The 24,046-nt window shown below is 47.6% G+C and overlaps 1 protein-coding gene across 1 annotated transcript in view; it reads left to right on the forward strand.

Moving 5' to 3' along the window:
- The window catches only part of LOC115464322 (potassium channel subfamily T member 2-like), a 197,227-nt gene that overhangs the window by 33,930 nt on the left and 139,251 nt on the right, over window positions 1-24,046 (forward strand). The window contains exons 2-8 of the mRNA XM_030194710.1: window positions 10,271-10,350; window positions 10,848-10,950; window positions 11,344-11,397; window positions 11,890-11,938; window positions 19,499-19,558; window positions 23,184-23,258; window positions 23,621-23,704. Coding sequence (XP_030050570.1) covers window positions 10,271-10,350; window positions 10,848-10,950; window positions 11,344-11,397; window positions 11,890-11,938; window positions 19,499-19,558; window positions 23,184-23,258; window positions 23,621-23,704 — 505 coding nt within the window. The remainder of the gene's footprint in view (window positions 1-10,270; window positions 10,351-10,847; window positions 10,951-11,343; window positions 11,398-11,889; window positions 11,939-19,498; window positions 19,559-23,183; window positions 23,259-23,620; window positions 23,705-24,046) is intronic.

Raw genomic sequence — 24,046 nt, forward strand, 5'->3', positions numbered from 1 at the left:
AGTGAGATTAAATAAAAACGCTACCGCAGTACTTCCTAGGCTTCCCCCTGCATCCATAGAAAACTAAAAACAAAAATTGAAATAGGATCGGGAAGGGGCAAGGGCACTCGTCAGGAGCATCCTGTATGGACAGCCTTGCCCACCCCCCCCCCCTCTGCTCCCCGCTTCCCCCTGCACAAAAAATCAAAATTTTAGCAGCCCCGGTCCCCCTCCCTTCCTGTTCCTTTCTCTCTTCTCTGCCAAAGCTCCACCTCCCGTCATCCTCCGCCCCCGTGCTCCGCCCCCCCTGAGGTCGTCTACGCCACTCCCCCCCTCCACCGGGACTCCCCTCCGCATTACCGGGCCCGTGCAGCTCCTCTCACCTCTGTCTGAAGGCGCTGCACGGGCAGGAAGAAGATCTGTTTGTCACCGAGTCTTCATGATGTCTCTCCTTCCCTGGCCTAGGCCCGCCCCCTTCTGACATAAGTAACTACATAGGATGGCGGGAGGCGGAGCTTGGGACAGTACAGCGGAAGGGAGGGGGGCCAGGGCTGCTAAAATTTGGAGTTTTCTTGCAGGGGGAAGCGGGGAACAGCGGAGATCTCGGGCAGGGGGGGGGGGGGCAAGGCCGTCTATACAGAACCCTTCTGACGAGCACCTTTGCCCCCTCCCGATCTATTTCGATTTTTGTTTTATTTTCTTCTAGTGCAGGGGGAAGCGGGGAGCCACGTGTTTGTGTTGTGGTTTTTTTGTTTGTTTGTTTTGACGTTTGTGGCATGCGCAGAGCAGCCATCATAACGCTTGGCTGCTCTGCGCATGCTTTAGGGGCCAATTACCGATGGGGATTACGAATGTTTAATACATGACAAAACTTCAAACAGCCCAGAACACGGCAGCCAGACTCATCTTTGGAAAGCCAAAATATGAAAGTGCAAAACCATTACCAGAGAAACTGCACTGGCTTCCACTCAAGGAACGCGTCGCTTTTAAAGTATGTACATTAGTCCACAAAATCATTCACGGCGAAGCCCCAGCCTACATGTCTGAGTTAATAGACTTACCACCCAGAAACGCCAAAAGATCATCCCGAACCTTCCTTAACCTCCACTTCCCCAATTGCAAGGGCTTGAAATACAAAGCGCTACACGCGTCAACCTTTTCTCACATGAGCACGCAGTTTTGGAATACACTGCCACGCAACTTAAGAACAATCAACGAGCAAGCTTCCTTCTGCAGACTATTGAAGACCTATCTTTTTGAAAAACTTTACGGAAAGAACCAAAACACATAAAGCCCACACTTGCTGTTCACTAATGCATCATACATTCACCTCTGAACTTTCATTCCCGTATTATCACATCATTCATACCTTTACTCACAGAAAGATATATACCATGCCTTTTTATCGCCCTCTAAGCTCCCATTGTTTCCTTCCAAAGTTTCAATGTTTGTGTTCCATTGTTACATTCCTTAACGACACCTCAATTGTTTCGCATAACTCTGCACAATGTAATCCATAACCAATCTGTAACAAATTGTATATCCAACATCTAACCCATATTGTAAGCCACACTGAACCCGCAAAAAGGTGGGAAAATGTGGGATACAAATGCAATAAAATAAAATAAAATAAATAAAATAAAATTGTACTTTTCAATACCGCACCGAATGTGTGCAACTTGTTTTTTTGGTGCATTCTACGTTTTTTCAAATTCGTTAGGACTTTTACGTTTTAGGTTTTTTTAACGTTTGATTGATGCATCTGGGTCTAAGTTCTGAAGCTAACGTCGAAGCCCCTTAAAATTTACACTCCAGCCCATCCCTATCTATTCAGTCACAATCAGGGCGTAGACTGTAGAAGTCTACCCAGCACCGGTTTCACTTCCCAATTACCAGCATTGCCACCCAATCTCCTCCTTCTCCCTTCATCTCACCATTGCTCCCTTATTTTGTCTGCTGAGCTCCCCCCAAACCCACTGTAATAGCCCTTTTGGGTGACAGGAACACCTATATATGGGTATAGTGGATTTCTGGTGAGTTTTGGAGGGCTCACCACAAGTGTAAGGTAGTGGGGGGGGGGGGGGGGAGGTATGGGCTTGGGTTCACCTGTCTGCAGTGCAGTGCACCCACCACTAGAGTACTCTAGGGACCTGCTTGCTGCTCTAACAGAACTGGCTATAACACCTGAAGCTGTCATACAGCCTGGTATGTACTGTTTTTATGCACAGCTTTGGGGGAAGGAGGAGGGGGGAGTAAGAGGGAACCATCCCTGATTCTCTCCAGTGGCCATCTGGTCATTTAGGGCACCTTCTTATGCCTTATGCATTATAAAAACAGGTCTAGACCAAAACATTGAAGTTGTAGCCCTTGACCTTTTTGTTATGTTCCATTATGGCTGTAAAACGTCCAAGGGGCACCCTAAGCCCACCCTATGCCTGCCCCCAACAAGCCCCCTTGTGATTTGGGTGCACTGCAGATGAATTGCATAGCTAAATGTCTGCAAAAGAGGTTTTGAAAATACTGATTTGGATGTTTTGAGAAGAAATTCATCCATATGCTGCTTTATGACACTTTTTTTTTGCATGTTTTTCTCTTTGGAAAATGAGCCCCATAGCCTACTTCAGGAAAGGGCCCTGAGGGGGGGGGGGGTCTTGGTTGGGGGTTCTGGGTGTGTTTATACAATTCTGCACCTCCTAAGGGTAATCTTTGGAGATTATAGAGTGTGTATATCTCTGTCTACATATTTCAATGAAATGCATCCAAAGTTCTTTGAACCCTGCAATGCCCTCTCCATAAAGAAGACTGGTCAGGAAAAGCTGAAAGAGAAGGGGGAGGGAAAGGTAAGGGGATGATGGAAGGAGAAGGGGGGCTCTGGGATCTTCCTAAGAAGTCATTTGCACTGTGGTAGGACACTTCATCGCAATGAGATCTCTGCAGCACTCAAAAGACATTGTAGAGCTGCCTGTCCCTGTAACACATCTTGAGACAGCAGGGACTGCATAGGAGGACTGAGTGTTCCTGTAACTCACTACGCCATGAGATAGCAGGGAGTGTGCAGAAGTGACTTTGTGGTGTTTAATGTATCATTCGGGTAAATCCTTCTCTCTGCCTCTTCTGTACTAGTAACTGTTGCAGTTTGTGGCTTTGGAGTCTCATTTTAGCTGGTTTTGCTTGGCAACTGATGGGACCGTTTTTCAGAGCTTTGGTGCATCGCAGGATGGAAGTGGAAGTGGGCGATTTAGGTGTCCTCTGTGAGCTCAGCACTGCACAAGTTAGCATAGTAGATCTCTAACTAGTAACGATTCCTTATAACCCGGGAGTGATTCTTCAGAAAATGCCGATAACTAGGTCAGTGGTTGGAAACGTGACTTGTAAAACCTGCCTTTGCATTATTTATCTTTCATGGGTCATTGCAAATTAATTCTGTCTCTGCCTTTCCCCCTTGAATCATCTCACGCTCTCATTAACTGAAGATGAGTCTTTCAGTCACGCAGCAGTCACCCCACTACCCCCCACCCCCACCCCCGGCAATAAGAGGTTATCATATTTTTCATCTGAACATCAGGACGTTTCCGATCCGAAGGTGCTCGTTCTGAGCATAGGTCAAAAGTGATTTATTTATTTTATTTATTTATTTGTAGCATTTGTATCCCACATTTTCCCACCAATTTGCAGGCTCAATGTGGCTTACATTTGCCGTAATGACGGTTGCCATTTCCGGGTAACAGAATTACAATACATACATGTAACATACATGGAACATGGCATATATGGAACAGATCCTGGTATATATATATATATACCATGTGCATACATACATTGTAAAGAAGAGTCCATTGTGGTCTTGAAGGTTCCTGAGTAAGAAATTGGATTGTGCTTGATTATTCATAGCAAAGAGGTTAGTCAGTCATGTGATAGGAGTTCGGTTTTGTACAGATCGTGTATAATGTTATTATTTAGTGTTTAAGATGGGTGTTCAGCCCTGGAACTGGAGCAGAAGAAGCAACAATGTCCAAGCCCAGCACCTCCTCAGTGAATTATGGACCGGATTCAGAACAGGCTCGATTAGAACAGGGAGCCTGTGGGTCCCTTCCAGCGCATCACGAACGTCTGCAGACCTGCAGTGTCACTCAGCGAAGCACCACATAACTGCTAATCCCTTCTTTACACACAGCTCAGGGAGACCAGAAAGAACAAGGTCATTTGTCAGCATCTCACTCTTAAACACACACAGGACAGATTTGAGGGTTTGCTGTTCCTCAACCCCCCCCCCTCCCAATTTCCTTGGAAAATCAGACATGACCTGGACTGGGAGACAATTGGAGCACCTTGGTTGGAGCTGTCAAACTTTCAGTCACTGGTTTCCAGTACGATACAGGGCTAAATTTAAGGTCTGCACCTAATCAGAGTTCTTAAAGTGGTCCAAAAAGAAGCAGAAAGAGTTCTCCAGTGTGGGAGAAGTCTACTTTTATTGGTGACCCGACACGGCCGTGTTTCAGCATAACCTCAGGGGTCAATTTAGGGTTACCATATGGCTCCAGATAAAGGAGGACACATTGATCCAGTCTGGGTTTTGCTTCCATTGAAAGCAACGAAAGTACTACTACTACTACTATTTAACATTTCTAAAGCGCTACCAGGGTTGCGCAGCGCTGTACAATTAACAAAGAAGGACAGTCCCTGCTCAAAGGAGCTTACAATCTAAAGGACAAAAAGTGCAGTCAATCAAGATTGAGGCAGTCTAGATTTCTCCTTTTTCTGGAAATATATCAAATCCCACAGTCTTTGGAAAATGATGATACCATGCAATACTGGAACCAAGACTAAATATGCTGTGATATAAATTAGGCTACCAACCTTATAAAAAATAATAATAAAGCTTCTTTTCTTTATACTTTTTTCATTTTCCATTGCTGTTTATAAAAGAGTGCCCTCAGTATAAAACCACTGTTCAAGGCAATACATTTCTTTAATATAGTGCTTAAACTACTAAATAACTCAAAACGTGAACTTATCTCTTAACGTTCTTGCGTTGTGCACTGTGTTTCTCAGCTTATCACTTCACTCTCGTCGGCCCTTTCTCTGACCGAATCTGGCTTCCCCTGAACGCGGGGTTTCAACACCTCTTTCATCGGGAACATCTCTGACTGTCTTCAAATCTAAGCTAAAAGCTCCTTTTAACTCCTAACCCCTATTCACTTGTTCAGAACCCTTATTTTATCATCCTCACGTCAATATTCCCTTATCTCTTGTTTGTCCTGTTTGTCTGTCCTAATTAGATTGTAAGCTCTGTCGAGCAGGGACTGTCTCTTCATGTTCAAGTGTACAGCGCTGCGTACATCTAGTAGCGCTATAGAAGTGATAAGTAGTAGTAGTTAAAGCCGAACAGGAACTCAATGTGAAGTCTTCATTTCCTTTTTGAGCAACAACATGCAGTGCACTGCATATTGCTCAAAAAGGAAGTGAAGACTTCACATTGAGTTCCTGTTCGGCTTTAACCCAAGTCCCTGATGAAAGAGGTGTTGAAACCCCGCGTTCAGGGGAAGCCAGATTCGGTCAGAGAAAGGGCCGACGAGAGTGAAGTGATAAGCTGAGTGTTTCTCAGCTTATCACTTCACTCTCGTCGGCCCTTTCTCTGTGCACAACGCAGTGCACAACGCAAGAACGTTAAGAGATAAGTTCACGTTTTGAGTTATTTAGTAGTTTAAGCACTATATTAAAGAAATGTATTGCCTTGAACAGTGGTTTTATACTGAGGGCACTCTTTTATAAACAGCAATGGAAAATGAAAAAAGTATAAAGAAAAGAAGCTTTATTATTATTTTTAATAATTTATATCACAGCATATTTAGTCTTGGTTCCAAGTATTGCATGGTATCTCCTTTATCTGGAGCCATATGGTAACCCTAGGTCAATTCAACCATGCAACAATAAATACTTGAGTATGTGCTCACAATGCATTAACTCATCACAATGAAAATCCGCTCTGACTGAAGACAGAAACAGTTCCTGGTGCGAAGCAGGCTGCCTTGAAAACGCACTGGGAACTGCCCTGCTGCTGGCACTGGCGTCTCCTCTGTACCGCAGTCCACCTCTGAGGAAACAGGAAGTTACATCAGAGAGGTGGCCTACAGTACAGCAGACAAGCCAGTGCCGGCGGCAGGGCAGTGTATGGGGATTGCCTGCTGCCACCGACTTTTGAAAACAACAACAACAAAAAGAAGGTAGGCTGGGGAGGGGAGTCGAGGACTGGCTCATCCCTCTCCTACCCTAGCTGGGATCATATTCAAGCACCTTTCTGACTTCATGTGCAACGTTCTTTAAACAAGTCCCCTTATTCTCTAACTCCTGTTACTCTATCTTATCTGTCTCTGTGTTCCACCTCTGTTTACCCTCTTTGCTATGTATTAAGATGTTTTAATGTGCATTGTGTATTTATCATGTTACTAGTAAAAAAGGCCCATTTCTGACACAAATGAAACGGGCGCTAGCAAGGTTTTCCTCGGAGTGTGTATGTTTGAGAGTGTGTGTGAGAGTGACTGTGTGAGAGAGAGAGAGTGAATGTGCTAGTTGTGTGTGTGTGACAGATAGAGAGTGAGACTGGGTGCGAGTGTGTGTGTAAGCATGAGAGTGTGTGCCAGGGCCCCCCCCTCCCTCTGAGTTCCAGGGTCCTCTCTCCCTCCTGCCCTCTGAGTTCCAGGGTCGTCCCCCCTCCCTCCCTCCCTCCGAGTTCCAGGGTCGTCCCCCTCCCTCCCTCCGAGTTCCAGGGTTGTTGTCCCCCTCCCTCCCTCCGAGTTCCAGGGTCGTCCCCTCCCTCCCTCCCTGCCCCAGAGTTGTCCCCTCCCTGCCTCCCTCCGAGTTTCAGGGTCCCCTCCCTCCCCTGCATTATGCTCTCTCCCCTGCATTCATCCATATGCAGGCAAAGTCCTCTGTGCCCTGCCCCCTCCATCCATCCATGTGCAGCATCTCTCCCCTGCCCCCTCCACCTCCCTCCGAGTTCCAGGCCCCCTCCCCCCTCTCCGAGTTCCAGTGTCCCCCTCCCTCCCATTTCCAGGGTCCCCCCTCCCTCTGTCCCTCCGTCCCTCCCTCCCAGTTCCAGGGTCCCAAGGAACTGGGAGGGAGGGGGGATGGAGAACGTTGGAGGAGTGATGTCAGCAGGTGGTTACGATCCCAGTGAGACACATTAGAATGTTGGAGGAGCAAATTATTATATTAGAAGAATACCATATTTTTAATGCTGTAATTGTCTATTGCTTATGTTTGGCTTATTCTTGCTGTATACCGCCTTGAGTGAATTCCTTCAAAAATGTGGTAAATAAATTGTATAGATAAATCAATCAGTCCTGTAGGGCTGCAAACTAGTCAGATTTTCAGGCTATCCCTAATGAATATGCATGAGATGTATTTTTACACATTGCCTTCATTGCATTCCAATATTTCTCATGCACATTCATTACAGATAGCCTGAACCCAGACTGGTTTTTGGCTTTCCAGGGTTGATTGATTAGGATTTCTTTGCCGCCTTTTTGAAAGAATAAGTCAAACATAAGCAATAATTGTAACAGTAAAAATACTCATATAACAATAATCACTATGGAATAGTATACTCCTTACAATGCCAACACAATACATAATAATACACTTTAATAGACAGAAATCCAGGCACACACACCTTTCTACCCCTCTGTCTTATGCACACTTAAGAACACAAGAGCAGAGCATCCAAGTTACCCCATTCCAGGAGGGAGCTTTTAGACCAGTTCTGGATTTCTGACCACCCCATCCTGGTGCATTATGGAACCTGCAGCACTGATTTCAAAGGACAGAATCAGAAGCTAACAAATCCCACATGGCTTTGGACAAAACGTCCTGCAGCCTGGAACTGGGTAACTTGGCAGCTATGCAAGAACATAACATGTGCCATGCTGCAGAGCTGCCAAGTTGCCCATTCCAGGACGGAGATTTTAATTTGGCCGGTCCTGGATTTCTTCTAACCTCATCCTGGTGCATTATGGGATTTGCAGCAGCACTGATTTCAATGGATAGAATCATGGACTATGAATACTACACTGCTTTGATATACAGTAAGTTGAAAACCAGGACTGACCAAAAAGTCTCCCCCTCTAAAATGGGTAACATGGCAGCTGTGATACTGGGTTAGACCAAAGGTCCATTAAGCCCAGCATCCTGTTTCCATCAGTGGCCAGTCCAGGACAGAAAGACCTGGCAGCTCTGAAAGATCAGAGACAGAGGTTAGCAATGTCTTCCTCTAACTAAACACAGTCTGAGAGCAGCACCAGCCTGCAGGTCCCAGGGGAGGGCATCTGCTGTTATTACAAGAAGTGTAGGCGGTTTATTCCAAAGAGTCAGGGCTAACTCCAGGGGGGCACAGGGCCAGTGCTAATTCAGCCCCATTGGGGTTCCATATCCCCAAGATATTGATAACAGAGATGCCAAGTTACCCCAGTTCCAAGCTGGAGATTTTGGGCCAGTCCTGGATTTCTAACCACCCCATCCTGGTGCATTATGGAACTTGTAGCCCTGATTACAATGGGCAGGATCAGGCACTACAAATCCCACACTGCTTTGGAATGGAAGTTCAAAACCAGGACTAGCCCAAAATCTCCAGCCTGGAACTGGGTAACTTGGCATCTCTGCGATAAGCAGGAGGGCCCCTGAGATTGTAGAGTGGGGGAGGGAGCACTCCATCTTCTTATCCAGTGCAAATATTGATATGTTTCTGCCACTGTGCCACCTGCTCTTTTAGCGATCTTGAGGAATGGAAGTGATGTTTAACATTAAGGGTCAGGGTTACTGCATGTGTGTAGGACCCTCAAAACATAAGAACATAACAATAGCCATATGGAGTCAGACCATCTAGCTCAGTATCCTGTTTGCAGCACTGGCCAATCACAAGTACCTAAGAAACAAGATGGCAAGCGATCTGCAAAATCCAACGTGGAGACAAACAAAGCAGATCAATCACTAAGAGTAGCAAGATTCTGGAATCCCTAATAATAACAAGATTCCAGAATCTCAAAGAGTAGCGAGTTTCCAGAATCCCAAAGAGTAGCGAGATTCTGGAATCCCTAAAAGTAACAAGATTCCAGAATCCCTAAGAGTAGCAACTTTCCAGAATCCCAGAGAGTAGTGAGATTCCATGCTACCGACTCCAGGGATAAGCAGTGGCTTCCTCAGTTCTGTCTTAACACCAGATTATGGACTTTTCCTCCAGGAACTTGTCCAAAGCTTTTTAAAACCCAGATATACTAACTGCTGTTACCACATCCTCCGGCAACAAGTTCCAGAACTTAACTATTTATTAGTAAAAAATATTTTCTCCTAAAAGCTCCAATCGTTCCCCTCAAGGATAGCCCTGACCAGGGGTGGTGGTGAGACAAGACTTAAACCAACTTGTAACATGTTTTGCAATGGGTGTGGGATTATTTTTAGGAAAGAAAAACACTCAGAGGAATCACTCAAGGATATTCACCCTCTTTCCTCCATTCCTCCTGGCCTTTAGGATTCTCTCTCTTAACAGTGACACTAGTGAACAGTGAGAGCACCGCCTAACTGTTCAGAATTGATAGATCAAATAATTAATGTTTGTAGTCACATAGTCTGAGGCTTTCCTTTCTCATTAGTGCCCAGGAATCGTCTCTAATTGGAATTCAGAGGATGACTGATGTTCCATTAACTTACGTACACGCTGAAAGCTCTGAAGTAGACAAACCACAGTCTCTTATTTTGCTTGAAAAATCTGCTGTGATTTTAAGCACTAGTGAAACCTGGAGCACTAGAGCAGAATGCTAGATATCTCACACGGCTCTACCAATGCACCTCATTCCTGCCCAACATATCCCCTGCTATTCCAGTACTGAGACCCTCACACATACACCTTATTCCTCACCATGCCATCTCTACACCTCATTGTTGCCCTACTGCACCTGCTGCAGTTCCAATACTGAGTCCCTCATCACAGTCAGCACTTGAGCATTTCGGAGCCCAAGACTGTGTGCTGTGGGTGTAGACAGTGAGAAGGCTGTGTTATAAAGAACCAGTTCATTGCAATGGACATATTTTTATGTTAAATTCATGCATGTCACAGAGTCCGGGATTGTGACATCACAGGAAAAAATGCAGGAAAGGATGATTGTAGAGAGGAGCTGTGATGTCACAGAGCCCAGGTTGTGACATCAGTGGAAGAATCAGGCAGGAAGAAGGGCTGATTGTATTGAAATATAATTATAGGTGGTGCTTAAAAATATATATATTTTTGCCTTCTTTACAGAGTCCAGGTGGAGTTCTATGTGAATGAAAACTCATTCAAGGAGAGGCTAAAACTGTTCTTCATCAAAAACCAGAGATCAAGTAGGTGCACTGATGTTACTTTAAAAAAGATGTACATATTAAGCAGAGTCTTCAGGAGAGATTACAACCAGATGTCCTAAAGCCTAAAGGTCCTGTGTCCATCTCCTGAACCTTCCAGTCCTAGAGGTGACAGGCTCTGTATCCCTTTCTCCATCCCCTGATTCCTCCTCCAGTCCTAGAAGTGACAGGATCTACATCCCAGTGTCCATCCCCTCAGCCCTTCAGTCCTATAGGTGACAGGCTCTGTATCCCATTGTCCATCCCCTGAGCCTAGAGGTGACAGGTGTATCACTTCTTCTGTCCTTTGAACTCTCCTATGCTTTTATTCTTCCCAGGTGTGTAATGTCTGAGTTCTGTCCCTCTCTTAAAACTGAATGCAGTTGATAGCCACTCACTGGGAAGTTTGAGCCTCTGTTTCCACATTAGCCTGTAGACTCAACAGTGCAGATAGGGAAGCTGGATCTGTGGTCATGACAGGTGGTTATTCTCTGTTTTAGGTCTACGTGTTCGCTTGTTTAACTTTTTCCTAAAGCTGTTAAGCTGCCTTTTCTACATTGTACGTGTCCTACTGGATGACCCCCAAGAGGGCCGAGGGGGCTGGTGAGTGACCTGATGTGTTGCTTGAAGGAGGGTTTGGGGAGAATTAGGCACTGGTGGAAATCAAGAAGACATAGATACCCTCCTGAGCTGTGCTCCCCCTCCCCCGTGTTGTAATAGTAGAGGGTTCGCTGGGTTTCTTACGTAGAATGGGGGTTGTTGGTGGACAGCAGGGTAAGGGATGCACACAATAGCTGACACCATAGCTGAGGGCTGTGAGTAAAGGTGTGTGAAGTCCATGTATGGTACACAACCTGGGTGAGCAGGTCGGGGTATGGGAGGCCGGTACATCTGTGGTTAAGAGTGGCCGTGGCAAGGTTTACCTGGGTGAATCTGGAGCTGCAGCTCAGATTCCGGTTCTGAAATTCTTGTGGGTTTTCTCTCTCTTATTTATAGCTGGGAATGTCCCAAGCAGAACCAGTCTGGGCATCAGCTGACTAAGTTTGACTGGTAAGCAGACATCGGATCTTTGCAAAACGACTGCACTTCGGAGGGTCCACACTGTGTGGAAGAGGGAGAGGGTGGGAGATCTTTGGGCCTTAAAGGGAGGTATCAATGCTTATTGGATTGAGAACAGGAAGGTAGAAAGACTCTAAACGATGAATCCCTGGAGTTCACTGTCAGTGCGTTGAGTCATGGAAAGCTAGCAAGGACAGTGCACCTCAAGGAATTTCCCCCCTCCTCATCTTGTACCCTCATCCACCCCTATCCCTTGTCTCCTGTTTCCTATAGGGTGTCCCTGTCTCTTCTCTCCACCCCCCCATACTGGCACCTCGTTGACCTCACCCTGACTGGCATCTCCCCCAGGAGTATAGGGGGGGTGTGGACCTCAGGGGAGGGGGAAAAGAGAGCTTCTTACTTCACCCTTCCTGCCCTTCTTACATTAAAAGAGTCGGGGAGGGGGTTTCCTCAGACACTTCACGTTACTCTTTTCTATTGCAGGGTGTCCATTATATGGGTAAACAGACCTTTACCTCTCTGGGGGTTACAGGTAAGCAACAGAAAGACCCCCCCCCTCCATGCTTGCTGGCCTTTCTTTCAGAAGGTGGGGTTGGTGGGGGGGGGGGGGAGCTCCCTAATTTAAAAACATCACTACCCTGCATGTGTCCATATGGGAGAAGCTCGCACTGCCTGTGCCCCAACCCTTGGCAAAGGTTATCTTTCTGCCTGTTCACTCCTCTGCCTCCGCCTTGTGACAAAATATCCTTTTCCTCAGCAATCCTCCAGACCCTTCAAGACGCTTGGGTTATGCATTCCTACCAGCAGAGGGATACTGAGAACACTAAAACTTCTTATACAAGTAGCCTGTGCAGACCTTCTATTTTCTCAGTCTCAGCAGAGGGTAGAAGGGTGCAGCCTGTGCAGTGTACTCAGTCTGGTAGGCCCGTTTGGGGTTTCTGGGTTGTAAATGTTAGAGAACCCACACTTGGATCTCTATTACAGGGTGTAAGTCCTAAGGGGCTTCTTATTCCCTGTGGGGTGTCACACCCGGGTGGCTGGGTCCCTCCCCCTGTGCTCTTCCTCTGGAGGACTGCTTGACCTCTGCTACAGACCTCGTTCTTTACCCTTGAGGTGTTTAGGCATCAGCAACGAGGTTTAAAAAAAAAAACGTTTTTAAAAGGCAGCTATTTTGGTCGTTCTTGTGGCAGTCCAGAGATAAAACGTCTTCGTTCTTGCCTTAGGCTGTATTGCCTTTTAGTCTGTCAGAGCACAAAACAACTGTTTGTTTTTATTGTGTTCGCAGCCATTATGTCTAAGCTGGCGAGGTGTCGGTTTTGCACGAAGTGCAGCGTTGAAGTGAAAGGTGGCTAAGGTAAATTTTGTGGGAAGCCTACGTTGTCAGTGCTCTTGCCCCCCGTGCTTTCCCCTGAGTCGGCGGAGGTGTTGGGTGGCAATTTGACCACACATTCCGGACTGGCAACGGCGGGGCCGGTTTTGGCGGGAAACACGGCCATTTTGGCTGCACGTCCCTGGTTGGCCTTGATGGAGCCGGTTTTGGCGGGAAGCGCAGTCCTTTTGGCCGCGCATTCCATACCGGTGCCGGGGGGACCCGTGTGTGGCAGGAAGTGCGCCTAGTTTAGCTGCGGATCACGCAATGGACCTGCCGCCGCGGGATCGAGGGGGGTTCGTTGTGGAGACTGCGGGAAGTGTTGGGGCTTCAGCAGCGTCGGGGGGGGGGGGGGGTCTGGTTTCCCTCCTGAGTTTGTTTGATCTCTGTATAATGCCTGGAGAGCTGGCCCCTCTCAGGCTGTTTGTTCCCCGGAGGCTCCTAGCTCAGTGGGAGTTAAGCACCCGCGGGTGGATATTTCGGAGCCTATGGAGATACTTTCTCTGCCTGGGTCAGAGGTTTGGAGTGACCCAGGAGAGGAGGATCTCTTAGATGAGTCTGAGGATCAGGATGGGCTAAGGCCTGGGGAAGATTCTTCAGTGGTTCGCATTTTTCATAAGGAGGAATTGTTAGAGCTCAGTGATCAGGTGATCTCTACTTTGAAGTTTGCTACTGCGGCCACTCCCTCTGCGGAGGGACCCCAGGTAGACCACTTGGTTAAGGGGATTCAGAGAGCCTCCCGTTCCTTTCCCATGAATTCAGACATTAGAGACATGGTTTTTCAGGAATGGTCTGTGCCGGAAGCTGCTTGTAAGGTGTCTAGGGCTATTGCGCGGCTGTATCTCTTGCCTCCGGAAGATTTGGCCCTGCTGAAACCACCTACTGTGGATGCTGTGGTTACGGTGGTTACTAAGGCTACGGCCATTGCGGTGGATGGCGGTACAGCCTTACGGGATCCTCAGGATAGGAAGCTAGAGTCCTTTCTGAAGCGCAGCTTTGATTTGTCGGCTTTGGCCTTGCAAGCCTCTGTGTGTGGGGGCTTGGTAGCCAGAGCTTGTTTCCGTTGGGCGGAGAAGCTCTTGGATGAGCCTGCGTTAGATAGGACTGGTTTGGTTCAGGAGCTGGCCAAATTGGAGATGGGGGCTTCGTTTTTGGCGGACACCCTTTATGATTTGCTAAGGGCTTCGGCTAAGAATATGGCTCTGGTGGTGACGGCTCGCAGGGCTCTTTGGCTTAGGGGCTGGGTGGCAGATGCAGCCTCTAAAGCAGATTTGTGTTCTCTACCTTTCAAAGGTTCTATGTTGTTTGGAGAGGACTTGGATAAACTGATGAGTGGTCTTGGGGATACCAAGGTTTCACGGTTGCCGGAGTTATGGCCTAAGGCGGCTAGTCAAGGTGGTTCGGCTAGAGGTCGGTTTAAGGACACGAGGCGGTACAGGCCGGGCAGATTTGTATCTCCTTCTAAAAGCCGGTTTTTCCAGCGGACGCAGTCCTTTCGAGGGGGTCGTCGAGGAGGTCGGGACTCCTCCGGAGGTGCCGGAAATGGTAATAAGTCCTCCTTATGAAGGTGTGCGGGTCCAGCCTCTGGTGAAGGTCGGGGCACGACTTCATCTGTTTTATCAGGGGTGGACCGAAATTACTTCAGATCAGTGGGTGCTGGAGGTTGTTCGCGACGATTATGCGCTTGAGTTTGAGCACCCGCTGCCGGATCTGTTTCTTCCCTCTCCTTGTCACTCTCGAGTCAAGTTAAAAGCTATTCAAGAGGCTCTGGGTCGCTTAATCCAGTTGGGAGCTGTGGTACCCGTTCCTTGGCACGAGCAGGGAATGGGTTGTAATTCCATGTACTTTGTGGTGCCGAAGAAGGAGGACCAGTTTCGACCCATTTTAGATCTCAAGAGGGTCAATGGGGTGCTCAAGGTGCCATCCTTCCGCATGGAGACTCTGCGCTCGGTCATAGTGGCTGTTCGTCAGGGAGAATTTCTCATGTCACTGGACCTCATGGAAGCGTATCTGCATGTGCCGATTCGAGAGGCCCATCAGCATTTCCTGTTTTAGGGAGGCACTTTCAGGTCTGCCTTTTGGTCTGGCAACAGCTCCACGCACCTTCTCCAAGATAATCGTGGTGGTAGCAGCGGCTTTGCGGAGGCAGAGAATTCTGGTGCATCCGTATCTGGACAGCTGGTTGATCCGGGCGAAGTCTTGGGCTCACAGTGTTGCGGCGACGGCTCAGGTGGTTGTGTTTTTGGAATCGCTCGGATGGGTAGTGAATGTAGTCAAAAGTCAGTTGATCCCATCGCAGAGGCTGGAGTACTTGGGAGTGTGGTTCGACATGGCAGTGGGTCGTGTTTTTCTGCCAGATTCTCGGATCACCTCTCTTCAGCAGCAGGTCCGGCTGTTAATATCCATTCAGAGTCCAACGGTTCGAATATACCTTCGGGTTCTGGGCCTCATGGCAGCAACAATAGAGGTAGTACCATGGGCCAGGGCGCATATGCGTCAGCTTCAGGCGGCTCTGTTGTCCAGGTGGTCTCCCCAGGTACACAGTTTGGAGTTGCGGTTGCCATTGAGGGGGGCTCCTCGGCGCAGTCTCCAGTGGTGGCTGTGCTCAGCCCATCTGAAAAAGGGCATGCCATTGGAACCTCCTCAGTGGGTGATTCTGGTAACGGATGCCAGTCTGCTGGGCTGGGGAGCTCAGTGTCTCGGTCGGTTCGCACAGGGGCGGTGGTTGACGGAGGAAGCTCAGTGGTCTATCAACAGGTTGGAGACGAGGGCGATTCGGCTAGCTCTGTTGGCGTTTCACTCAAGTGTGGTCGGAAAGGTGGTAAGAGTCATGTCCGACAATGCGACAGCGGTAGAGTATGTCAACCGGCAGGGCGGTACAAAGAGTCCGCAGTTGGCAATCGAGATGGCTCTGCTCATGAGTTGGGCGGAAAGGCATCTAGTGCAGATTTCGGCGGCGCACGTGGCCAGGGTGGACAACGTGAACGCGGATTTTCTAAGCAGACACATGTTGGACCCTGGAGAATGGTCTCTGCACTGGTCGATGTTCGACCAGATAGTTCTAAAGTGGGGAATGCCAGTAGTGGATCTCATGGCGTCGGCACAGAATGCTCAGGTTCCTCGGTATTTCAGTCGGCGTCGGGATCCGCGAGCGGAAGGGATCGATGCGTTGGTCCTTCCGTGGCCTCAGCAGGTGTTGCTGTACGTGTTTCCCCCGTGGCCCTTGATAGGTCGAGTCCTACAGAGGGTAGAATGTCATGCGGGTCCGGTGTTGTTGGTGGCTCCGAATTGGCTGCAGTCTCGCAAACGTTCGACGTCTTTGGCCTAAGTGTGTGTGTGGCGCATAGTTGAAGATTGGTGTGGGGACCGGGCATGTGTCCCTTCGACAGCTTCTGAGTCGGGCATTTTAGATTTCTTGCAGGATGGTTTTGAGAAGGGCCTTTCATTGTCATCTTTGAAGGTGCAGCTGGCTGCTTTGGCGTGTTTTCGGGGTAAGGTGCAGGGCAGGTCGGTTGCGTCTTTCCCGGATGTGGTCCATTTTTTGAGGGGGGTGAAGTTGCTTCATCCTCCTCAGTGGCCGGTAGTTCCTCAGTGGGATAAGTACATATAAGTACATAAGTAATGCCACACTGGGAAAAGACCAAGGGTCCATCGAGCCCAGCATCCTGTCCACGACAGCGGCCAATCCAGGCCAAGGGCACCTGGCAAGCTTCCCAAACGTACAAACATTCTATACATGTTATTCCTGGAATTGTGGATTTTTCCCAAGTCCATTTAGTAGCGGTTTATGGACTTGTCCTTTAGGAAACCGTCCAACCCCTTTTTAAACTCTGCTAAGCTAACCTCCTTCACCACTTTCTCCGGCAACGAATTCTAGAGTTTAATTATACATTGGGTGAAGAAAAATTTTCTCTGATTTGTTTTAAATTTACTACACTGTAGTTTCATCGCATGCCCCCTAGTCCTAGTATTTTTGGAAAGCGTGAACAGATGCTTCACATCCACCTGTTCCACTCCACTCATTATTTTATATACCTCTATCATGTCTCCCCTCAGCCGTCTCTTCTCCAAGCTGAAAAGCCCTAGCCTCCTTAGTCTTTCTTCATAGGGAAGTCGTCCCATCCCCACTATCATTTTAGTCGCCCTTCGCTGCACCTTTTCCAATTCTGCTATATCTTTCTTGAGATGCGGCGACCAGAATTGAACACAATACTAAAGGTGCGGTCGCACCATGGAGCGATATAACGGCATTATAACAATCTCACACCTGTTTTCCATACCTTTCCTAATAATACCCAACATTCTATTCGCTTTCCTAGCCGCAGCAGCACACTGAGCAGAAGGTTTCAGTGTATTATCGACGACGACACCCAGATCCCTTTCTTGGTCCGTAACTCCTAACGTGGAACCTTGCATGACGTAGCTATAATTCGGATTCTTTTTTCCCACATGCATCACCTTGCACTTGCTCACATTAAACGTCATCTGCCATTTAGCCGCCCAGTCTCCCAGTCTCTTAAGGTCCTCTTGTAATTTTTCACAATCCTGTCACGATTTAACAACTTTGAATAACTTTGTGTCATCAGCAAATTTAATTACCTCGCTAGTTACTCCCATCTCTAAATCATTAAAAAGCAGCGGTCCTAGCACAGACCCCTGAGGAACCCCACTAACTACCCTTCTCCATTGTGAATACTGCCCATTTAACCCCACTCTCTGTTTCCTATCCTTCAACCAGTTTTTAATCCACAATAGGACATTTCCTCCTATCCCATGACCCTCCAATTTCCTCTGTAGCCTTTCATGAGGTACCTTGTTAAACGCCTTTTGAAAATCCAGATACACAATATCAACTGGTTCCCCTTTGTCCACATGTTTGTTTACTCCTTCAAAGAATTGAAATAAATTGGTCAGGCAAGATTTCCCCACACAAAAGCCGTGCTGACTCGGTCTCAGTAATCCATGTCCTCGGATGTGCTCTGTAATTTTGTTTTTAATAATAGCCTCTACCATCTTCCCCGGCACTGACGTCAGACTCACTGGTCTATAATTTCCCGGATCTCCCCTGGAGCCTTTTTTAAAAATCGGCGTTACATTGGCCACCCTCCAATCTTCCGGTACCAAGCTCGATTTTAAGGATAAGATGCATATCACTAGCAGTAGCGCCGCAAGCTCATTTTTCAGTTCTATCAGTACTCTAGGATGAATACCATCTGGTTCAGGAGATTTGCCACTCTTCAGTTTGCTGAACTGCCCCATTACATCCTCCAGGTTTACCATGAAGTCAGTAAGTTTCTCCGACTCGTCCGCTTGAAATACCATTTCCGACACCGGTATCCCACCCAAATCTTCCTCGGTGAAGACCGAAGCAAAGAATTCATTCAGTCTCTCCGCTACGTCTTTGTCTTCCTTGATCGCCCCTTTTACCCCTCGGTCATCCAGCGGCCCAACCGATTCTTTTGCCGGCTTCCTGCTTTTAATATACCGAAATCGTTCTTGACTCTTTGGCGGGTTCTCCTTTTGAGCCCTGGGAGTCTTGTTTGATAAAAGACCTTACTATGAAGGTGGTCTTTTTGGTAGCTATATCGTCGGTTCGCAGGATTTCGGAACTTCAGGCTCTTTCATGTAGGCCTCCGTTTCTGTGGTTTTCTAAGGAAAAGGTTTCACTGCGTCCAGTCCCTTCATTTTTGCCTAAGGTGGTATCCTCCTTTCATGTCAATCAGGTGATTTCATTGCCGGTCTTGGGGGACCGGATGGGGGATGCTTCTCAGCGTCATTTGGCGAAATTGGATGTGCACAGAATGTTGAAGGTTTACTTGCGCAGGTCGGAGGAATTCAGGTCTTCGGACAGGTTATTTGTCCTTCATGGGGGTCCCAAGAAGGAAGCAGCTGCTTCTAAGGCATCTATAGCTTGGTGGTTGAAGCATGCCATCTCTTCAGCTTACATATTGCATGGCTGTATGGTGCCGGTGGGGCTCAAGGCACATTCTACTAGGGGGATGGTGGCTTCTTGGGCAGAGAGTAGTTTTGTTCCACTGGTGGACATTTGTAGAGCGACGGTGTGGTCCTCCCTGCATTCTTTTGTCAAACATTACAGAGTGGATGTACAGGCAAGGGAAGGAGGTTGCCAGTTTTGGAGCTGCAGTTCTGTCCTCTGAGCTTCGCAGGTCCCACCCGTAGATGTGTTTACTGCTTTGGTACTTCCCAAGCATCTTGAACGGTCTGGAGGATTGCTGAGGAAGGTGAAATTAGGCCTTACCTGCTAATTTTCTTTCCTCTAGATCCTCCAGACCGTTCAAGAGCCCACCCAGTGTATCGGATAGTTCAGTATGATATTTACTTTAGACTTCAGTTGCTGATATTTCTAGTAGCTCCTGTGATTTGGGTCCTGGAGTTTTACTAAGGGCAGTTTGTGGTACCGTTTGTGCCCATCTGCAGTTGAATCCCCCCGTCTTAAGGGGAGGAGATCTGAGTGTGGATTCAGTGGTTTTGATTATGTGGAGGTGTTTTGTTCCTCTGCTTTGTTACTGTTTTACTGGTTAGTAGAAGGTCTGCACAGGCTACTTGTATAAGAAGTTTTAGTGTTCTCAGTCTCCCTCCTCTGGTAGGAGTGCATAACCCAAGCGTCTTGAACGGTCTGGAGGATCTAGAGGAAAGAAAATTAGCAGGTAAGGCCTAATTTCACCTTCTTCTTTCCTTCCCCCCCCCTCCCCCCTACCACAGGTACTAGTGGCTGTCATCAGTTTTTCTGAAGCAATGCTCCTGGCTTATCTCGGTTACAAGGTTAGTACATAAGTATTGCCATACTGGGACAGAGCAAAGGTCCATCAAGCCCAGCATCCTGTTTCCAACAGTGGCCAATCCAAGTCACAAGTACCTGGCAGAAACCCAATGAGTAGCAACATTCCATGTAGAACCCCAAAGAGTATCAATATTCTGGAATCCTGAAGAGTAACAAAGATTCTAGAATTCTAAAGAATAACAAGATTCCATGCAGAATTTCAAAGTGTAGCAACATTCCATGTGGAACCTCAAAGAGTAGCAACATTCCATTCAGAATCTAAAGTACATAAGTGTTGCCATACTGGGATAGACCAAAGGTCCATCAAGCCCAGCATCCTGTTTCCAACAGTGGCCAATGCAAATCACAAGTACCTGGCAGAAACCCAAAGAGTAACAACATTCCATGTAGAACTCCAAAGAATATCAATATTCTGGAATCCTGAAGAGTAACAAAGATTCTAGAATTCTAAAGAATAACAAGATTCCATGCAGAATTTCAAAGTGTAGCAACATTCCATGTGGAACCTCAAAGAGTAGCAAGATTCCATTCAGAATCTAAAGTACATAAGTATTGCCATACTGGGACAGAACGAAGGTCCATCAAGCCCAGTATCCTGTTTCCAACAGTGGCCAATCCAGGTCATTTCTCATTCCTGAAGGGGGTACTACCAGCCCCTCCATATTTCTGTTGGGATCTCGGTATTTGGGGAGGGTAGAAGGGGGCCAAGTCTATGAAAGGCAATATCTTTCATGATCTCTGCTAGAGATGGGCTGAGTTTTGAAACTCTGATCAGATCAAGGTCTCAGGTGCTGTTTCTCCAGTTCATCAGATTCCTAAAATATTGTCGCCGATCACATTTCCCCACCAGCATTTTGGATGCATTTTTAGGATTAAATCCAAAGCTTGTGGCTGTGTGTCGTCCTCAGTGCCAGGACTGGCTGACTGCTCTGTGACCGATTAGGGGTGTAGCAGCTCCATTAGTCCCTGTGAGTGGCTGGAGGGTCGACAATCACTCAGTGCATCCCAGGAGAAGATGAAATCATTTCTTTTCAGAGCAAGTGCATCCCACTCTAGTGGGTAAAAGCATGTGACACTAGATTTTTCAAGGAACTAATCAAGGAATTAGGGTCAGTATTTCTCCGGAAAATGGTTTAGAAATGAAATCACACCAAACCTTATGGCACTGAAAGCAACAGTGCTGTAAATTCACAAGTGCAATCCCACCGCTGCCACAAACTCACTGTGTGACTCCCGGTTATAAGTCCTGCGGGACAATCCGTGTGAGCGTGAATTAGGGGTGGAGGATGTTGCTCATTTTATCTTTTTGCTGAACTTCTAGCAAAACATTTTGCAACTCTATCTGTACAGAGCAGGGATTTTCAACCCAGTCCTAGCCAGTCAGGATATCCACAATGAACATGCATGAGATAAATTTGCATGCACTGCCTCCGCTGAACGCAAATCTCTCTGATGCATATTCACTGTGGGTATCCAGAAAACCTGACTGGCTTGGATGAGAAACCCTGGTATAGAGCAGTATGTCCAGTAGCACTATAGAAAATTGTTATTTTTTTTAATTTTTTTGTTACATTCGTACCCCATGCTTTCCCACTCATGACAGGCTCAATGCTGCTTACATGGGGCAATGGAGGGTTAAGTGACTTGCCCAGAGTCACAAGGAGCTGCCTGTGCCTGAAGTGGGAATCGAACTCAGCTCCTCAGTTCCCCAGGACCAAAGTCCACCACCCTAACCACTAGGCCACTCCATGTACAGTGGGGGAAATAAGTATTTGATCCCTTGCTGATTTTGTAAGTTTGCCCACTGACAAAGACATGAGCAGCCCATAATTGAAGGGTAGGTTATTGGTAACAGTGAGAGATAGCACATCACAAATTAAATCCGGAAAATCACATTGTGGAAAGTATATGAATTTATTTGCATTCTGCAGAGGGAAATAAGTATTTGATCCCCCACCAACCAGTAAGAGATCTGGCCCCTACAGACCAGGTAGATGCTCCAAATCAACTCGTTACCTGCATGACAGACAGCTGTCGGCAATGGTCACCTGTATGAAAGACACCTGTCCACAGACTCAGTGAATCAGTCAGACTCTAACCTCTACAAAATGGCCAAGAGCAAGGAGCTGTCTAAGGATGTCAGGGACAAGATCATACACCTGCACAAGGCTGGAATGGGCTACAAAACCATCAGTAAGACGCTGGGCGAGAAGGAGACAACTGTTGGTGCCATAGTAAGAAAATGGAAGAAGTACAAAATGACTGTCAATCGACAAAGATCTGGGGCTCCACGCAAAATCTCACCTCGTGGGGTATCCTTGATCATGAGGAAGGTTAGAAATCAGCCTACAACTACAAGGGGGGAACTTGTCAATGATCTCAAGGCAGCTGGGACCACTGTCACCACGAAAACCATTGGTAACACATTACGACATAACGGATTGCAATCCTGCAGTGCCCGCAAAGTCCCCCTGCTCCGGAAGGCACATGTGACGGCCCGTCTGAAGTTTGCCAGTGAACACCTGGATGATGCCGAGAGTGATTGGGAGAAGGTGCTGTGGTCAGATGAGACAAAAATTGAGCTCTTTGGCATGAACTCAACTCGCCGTGTTTGGAGGAAGAGAAATGCTGCCTATGACCCAAAGAACACCGTCCCCACTGTCAAGCATGGAGGTGGAAATGTTATGTTTTGGGGGTGTTTCTCTGCTAAGGGCACAGGACTACTTCACCGCATCAATGGGAGAATGGATGGGGCCATGTACCGTACAATTCTGAGTGACAACCTCCTTCCCTCCGCCAGGGCCTTAAAAATGGGTCGTGGCTGGGTCTTCCAGCACGACAATGACCCAAAACATACAGCCAAGGCAACAAAGGAGTGGCTCAGGAAGAAGCACATTAGGGTCATGGAGTGGCCTAGCCAGTCACCAGACCTTAATCCCATTGAAAACTTATGGAGGGAGCTGAAGCTGCGAGTTGCCAAGCGACAGCCCAGAACTCTTAATGATTTAGAGATGATCTGCAAAGAGGAGTGGACCAAAATTCCTCCTGACATGTGTGCAAACCTCATCATCAACTACAGAAGACGTCTGACCGCTGTGCTTGCCAACAAGGGTTTTGCCACCAAGTATTAGGTCTTGTTTGCCAGAGGGATTAAATACTTATTTCCCTCTGCAGAATGCAAATAAATTCATATACTTTCCACAATGTGATTTTCCGGATTTAATTTGTGATGTGCTATCTCTCACTGTTACCAATAACCTACCCTTCAATTATGGGCTGCTCATGTCTTTGTCAGTGGGCAAACTTACAAAATCAGCAAGGGATCAAATACTTATTTCCCCCACTGTATGTAGCAGAAATGTGATTTTTAATCTACATTTATTTCATTTTTTATGTACCACCTGCAAACCCAAAAGCTGTGGAAGCAGCGTACATTAATTCTTAGTGACTGAGACCCATAGGGAACCGAGACTAACACTTCACGGGCGTAATATGGACCTGTGATCTACCTCTTGGTCTGTGCTGGGCTGGTGTCGGAGGGGGTGGGCAGGATGGGATGGCCAGTGTGTCTTTCCATGTAAACAGTGCATTTTGCTCTCTTGTCAGGGTAACATCTGGGAGCAGGTCCTTCACGTCCCTTTCATTTTGGAGATGTTGAACACGGTGCCCTTCATCATCACTGTAAGTCAGCCGCTGTCTCTCCGCCTGTCTGTCTCTTGCTCCCTCTCTCCCCCCGCCTCCTTTCCATACAATTAAGGATCAAAACCAGCAGCCCCCTGGCCGTGTCTGATTGTGGCACCCTGCTCAGCCCTATGTATCAAGCCTTCTGCCTGGTGCCCAGTGTGCTTGGCAGGAAGGGATTAGCATGGCAGGGAGCCCCAGTGAAGCTTCAAATAAGGTCACTGCCAGAGTGCGGGTTCCAGTCCCAGGAGGGTCCCGTACTGGTGTGATGCTGGTGCAAGCCTTCTGTCTCATAAACCGGATGGGTAATGCCTGCTGGTTTTGCTGATTTTGAACGCTGTGCTTTTTCTTTTCATGAGCAGGTGTTCTGGCCTCCTCTGAGGAATCTCTTCATTCCCGTCTTCTTGAACTGTTGGCTGGCCAAGCATGCCTTGGAGAACATGATCGTGAGTTAAGACGCTGGGGTTGGATGGGGAGGGTGGGAGCTACATCTTCTCTGACTCAGCACCAGCTACTGCACAACTAGAGCCCCCTGGACACAGCTCCAGGTCCCATCCATCCAGTGCGTCCCTCCCTCTGTGCTTTTGGGCTGGTAGTAGCTATCTCTGGGACCAAGGCTGAGCTGGGGGGGGGGGGGGGGTTCTGCTTGCTTAGATTATCAGTGTGCTGAGAGCCGAAAGTGGGAGAGTCAAATTGAAAAACTCCACATCTCACACCAGCTTTCCATATGGAATCTAAGGTCTTTGGGGCAGGGACCTTGACACTAAATGATGGCACTTCTGTAATGA

This window comes from Microcaecilia unicolor, chromosome 3, assembly GCF_901765095.1.
Source record: "Microcaecilia unicolor chromosome 3, aMicUni1.1, whole genome shotgun sequence".
NCBI classification, from domain to species: Eukaryota; Metazoa; Chordata; class Amphibia; order Gymnophiona; family Siphonopidae; genus Microcaecilia; species Microcaecilia unicolor.